The sequence below is a fragment of the Botryllus schlosseri genome, chromosome 14, assembly GCF_051294905.1.
Source record: "Botryllus schlosseri isolate E-star chromosome 14, Bs_hap1, whole genome shotgun sequence".
NCBI lineage: Eukaryota > Metazoa > Chordata > Ascidiacea > Stolidobranchia > Styelidae > Botryllus > Botryllus schlosseri.
The window spans coordinates 22,763,654-22,768,775 of record NC_137249.1 but is presented as its reverse complement, the minus strand read 5'-3'; the positions used below and the strand labels follow the sequence as shown (position 1 = coordinate 22,768,775).

Below are 5,122 nucleotides of genomic sequence, written 5' to 3'. Positions count from 1 at the left end.
ACGAACCTCTGCATTCATGGAAACATGTTGCAAACATCGACGGTATATATTTAGCATGTACCTCGACTAATGAATTCGTGATTTGACATATTCTGTCGAATCTGAATTTGCAATGAGAACTCAGGGATATGTATAGAGCTATTGTTCTTAATCATATGCTCCCAATAAGCCCAGCGTCCCTCTTATCGCCCCTGAACGGATCAATTGAAATTTCGCAGTATTGCTGCGATTGAGTTTGACAGCAACTAACCTACAGTCCCTGAAATGCTCCATGCAAATGTTAATTCGTCGACTTGCTATTTCAGATCTTATTTGTTACAAATTCCAACACGGGTTTTTATCATCCACATTCAATACTTTGAAATTCACCAAGACCAGAAATTCCGGATGCCAGGGCTCTGTGTTCCGTGACAAACATTTTGGTCAATTGAGGAGTGTCATGGAGTCGCATCGTCAACTTTTTTATTATGATGGTATCAATCATAATTGTTCAATTTGTGGGAAGGAATTTGCTCAAGAGGATCTCCTCGCGGCTCATGCCAATATTCATCATTGGTGCGACATATGTGGAAAAACTTTGTCTACAAAAAGCAATTTGAAGTTACACAGGAATAGACATGCTGGTGTCCAAAAAAATCAAAAGACGTATAAATGTGTTGTTTGTGATAAAGAGTTTCCTTTGCGATTCGACTTCAAGATGCATATGAATGTTCACTTGGGGGCTGAAAGTTATGAATGTCAAGTTTGTGGCAAGACATTCTCCTTGAAAAGTTACCTGAAACGGCATATGGATAGACATACCGAAGTTACAGTCTCATGCGGTATCTGTGGAAAGGAGTTTTCTATGACATACTACTGGAAGGCGCATATGGCTATACATTCGGGTGCTGGGAAACATATATGCCCTATTTGCGGGAGAGACTATTCTTGCAAATCCTACTTGAAGACCCATATGGTAGTGCATACCGGAGTCAAACATTATCAATGTGATCTTTGTGGGAAAGGTTTTTCGTCGAAATACCACATTGATAGGCATATCAAACATGTGCATGATGGCGTGAAAAACCATAAATGCGGAATTTGCGGTAAACGATTTTCTTTCAAGTACAACTTGAAGAATCACTTGGATGTACATGCTGGTTTCAAAGCTTATAAATGCGATGTCTGTGGTAAGGGTTTTTCTCAAAAATCAATGTTGATGCTACACATGGGTGATCATGTTGGACTTCGAAGTCATAAATGTGAAATTTGTGGGAAAGAATTCCTTATCGATAGTTCTCTCAAGAGTCATATGCTACTGCATTCTGATGTCAAAAATTATAAATGCCATATCTGCGGGATGATGTTGGCTCGAATGGATTACCTAAAATCTCACATGAGAACTCACACCGCGGAAAGAGATCATAAATGCAATGTTTGTGGAAAGACATTCGCTAGAAAATGCTATGTCAAGTCTCATATGAAGAGCCATAATACGGAGAAAATCCACGGATGCGAAATTTGTGGAAAGGATTTTTCATCGAAAGAACACCTCTGGATTCACATTAAAAGTCACAGTGACGATAAAAGTCATAAATGTGACATTTGTGGCAAGGAATTTCGTCTAAAGATTACCCTGAAGACTCACGTAAATATTCATATCGGTGTTAAAGATCATGAATGTGAGATTTGTGGAAAAGAATTTAATCAGAAAATTAACCTCAAGACTCACATGAATGTTCATATTGGTGATAAAAATCATAGATGTGTTATTTGTGGAAAAGAATTCGCTGAGAAGCATAACCTCGAGACGCACGTGACTCTTCATGGTGGCGTTAAAAATCATCAATGTGACATCTGCGGGAAAGAATTTGCAACGCGGCACCAACTAAAACTTCATATGTATATTCATTATGGTGTCAAAAATCATAAATGTGACATATGCGGAAAGGAATTCGGTAGAAAATTTTGCCTTGCTAATCATATGAAAATTCACAGTGGGGTGCAAAATCACAAATGTGAGGTCTGCGGAAGGAAATTTACTTATAAATGTGCATGGCAGACTCACATGAATATTCATTACGGTCGCAAGGAACATAAGTGTGGTGTATGTGGGAAGGAGTTCTCACAAAGGTATAACCTCCTTACTCATTGCAAAATTCATAGTGGTGCAAAAGATTATAAATGTGAGGTTTGTGGAAATGAATTCACTCAAAAGTCAAATCTCAATAAACACATACATATTCACAGTGGGGAGAAGAATCATCAATGTCAAATATGTGGAAAGAAATTTACCAAGAAGTACATCCTCGATACTCACTTAACAATTCATAGACGAGGTGACAGTTAGAAAATTGAGCATTTGTAGGTGGTAATTTCTGGAAACGATGGACTCAAAAGGCATCTATACGTCCATCGTCTCTTCACAGCGGGGAGAAGAAATTCGTTCAGAAGAGCAACTTCGATAAATCACTCAACAAGTCATAATTGTGGTGAAAATTCGGAATGAAGCATTTTCGGGACGGAGTGTCAAAGTGCATCAAGATATCCATTGTGGTAGTCTAGTGTAACTATTACCCTAGAAGTCTCGACCGTACCTGTATGGCTCATCTGATTTCAAGAGTCGTCAATGCGTTTTTGTTATGACTGACTGTCAAAAGATCCTCGTGAAACACTATCTTTGGTATTGGAGTAAAGTAGGAAACAATGCATGCGAGCATTAGTGCTGAAAATTAGCTGTGAAGCCCAAGCGCTATTTTTGAAAACATAATTCATTTTCAACTGCTTGAATATAGACTTCTCTATTATCATCATATTAACGTTGAAGTTGAAAATTTTGTAGTAGCGTTCATTTCTTTTGCGCATATATTCACATTTCTTGGCTGCGTTGATAAATGAACAAAACTTAATTTATGGACTATTAGGGCATTCTATAGTACTATACAGTGAACAGTAGATTTAGTAATAGTGATCAGCGAGCATCAGTAAGTAAACGTCAGACGTTGGCTATGGCAGCTCGGTCATTGTCTGCGTGTGGCACATTGTCGCGTCAAGTCAAGACCCATTCGTTGCCATCAGAAGGTTTGCGGTTGTTACCGACAGCAAGGATGGCCAAACTGCGGCTATGGGCATTTTAATGTGGTTATTAAATAATTTCAGAGGCAGATGTATCTATACCGGTATTGGTAAAAGGTTTAATATGATTAGCAATTGTTCTCTGTCAATATTGTCTTGAAAATACTTTCAGTTGAACAAAAAAAATGTTCTACACTACAACATGATCAGCTTCTCAATCATTTATTGCTTGATTTTCCGGTAAGGAATTTGTAATTGGAATATATCCGGGAATCAGATCATCTGATCCCCGTGCATTTTTTGAGATGGTTGATTTATGTTTCTTCGCCAAATTGGCTTTTTGAGCTGGACCGGTACCTCATGCAAGCTTGAGAATTGGAACAATTCACGTGTCGCAATATGTCGGTGAAATATCACGGGTTTATCACTGAATCCGGACGGGGCGATTTGAACCAGGTTTCATATTACTAAAACGGATATATTCTACTCATGAATGGAAAATATGCCCGTCAAGTAGAAACGATATCGCTTCTCGTAACCCTGACGAAAGCCACAGTCGCAGCACTGTGGAAAATCCGCGATCGTTTGAAACAGAGATTATAATCACGCAAGACAGTTTATCCTAAAAATCCATCCCAACATGAGGTGAGCAATACCTGCTCAAATGCTTCGTTGTCCTCACAGCACACAATGAACCACGTTGTTTTAGTGATTCTGCCGACTTCAAAATTAATCCATTGATGTAGGTAGGGTTACCATACGTCTTCTTTTAGGCAGATTTGTCCTCTTTTTTCACTAAATTGAAAGTGTCTTCGGAGGACGCCTAAAATTACCCTCTTTCGGGACGTTGTCCTCCTTTTTTTAAAAAAGCAGTAACAAATTTTCAAATTCACCGTTTTTTAATCGGTACTAGAGCATTCAGAATGTTTGAAAAGTGTCCACTTTTTCGGATCTCAAAATACGGTAGCCTTAATTGTTGGACAGGATCAACATTATCAAGCAACAATGAACTTTTCCGGTACAGCTTAATAAAATAGGCGGAAGGCCCTAAATTGCCTTGACTGAATCGAATTTGCATTTTACTGTTTATTTATAGTAGGGTTGCCATACGTCCGGACATGTCCGGAATTTCACTGTTAAAACTGCGTCCGGGAGGAATTTCTAAAATATGCCTAAATGTCCGGAATTTTGAAGGCTTGAAGTAAGCTCTTATTTGTTTGTAAATCAACCTAAACAAGACTATTTTTGGCAGATTTTTGCTACATGAAATTTTTCTTCGCGCAGCTCGCGATTCAGTATCATATATATTGGTTTTAATATGGGGACTACCACCCTCGCAAAAACTGCGATCAAAAAATATATAAAAAATAACATTACAAGATAACGGTATTCATAGAGTCGTCGTTTTAGGTCGTTTGGGTGCTTTATTCAACGATGGTGGTTTTAAACCTGGGGGTAGTTTGCCTTTATTCCGGGGCTCGCGACGATGTTGAACGCAATTAGCTTCCAAAATAGGCTGTGAGTAAGTGGGCAAATATGCCGACCTTTAATTAGTAATCAGCTCATCAAATTTTGAGCAGGGTCGCAGCACATTTTCAAATTGGAAATGGATTCGCGACCATAAAAGGTTGGAAACCACCGGATGTGCGGTGTTTATATAGCTCAGTGTTGAAGTGCACACCCGCATTAGGCTGATAAATAATATTATGGGCGTGACATGAACATGACTCTACGATGTACAATCACGCGCCATGTATTGTCGAAGTCATCATCCTACACCAGCACTATTCCACCGCTGACTCTGATTATGTGGGCGGAGAGAGGATTAAAATTATGCAGTAATGTATGGAAGAGCCAACATTATTGACACAAATCATTCAAATCATTTAACGACCAGATGCATATAGTAAACCGCCAGAAGTTGCGTCGAATACCCTACGATGAGCCCAAGATCAGTGTTTATTTCGGCGGGATGGGGCTGAAAATATGTGGCTTCGGCCCAGGTAACAACATACAATACACAACCACGTACTCCTGAACCGGATCGCGACCACCTTTAGTCGATAGA

The 5,122-nt window shown here is 39.1% G+C and overlaps 1 protein-coding gene across 1 annotated transcript; it reads left to right on the top strand.

The window, feature by feature from the left end:
* Positions 1-286: 286 nt before the first annotated feature.
* LOC145454938 (uncharacterized) lies at positions 287-3,024 on the top strand. Its single transcript, XM_080332869.1, has one exon. It carries the CDS (start codon positions 440-442, stop codon positions 2,327-2,329), a length of 1,890 nt encoding a protein of 629 aa, XP_080188995.1. The 5' UTR covers positions 287-439; the 3' UTR covers positions 2,330-3,024.
* The last annotated feature ends 2,098 nt before the right edge of the window (positions 3,025-5,122 follow it).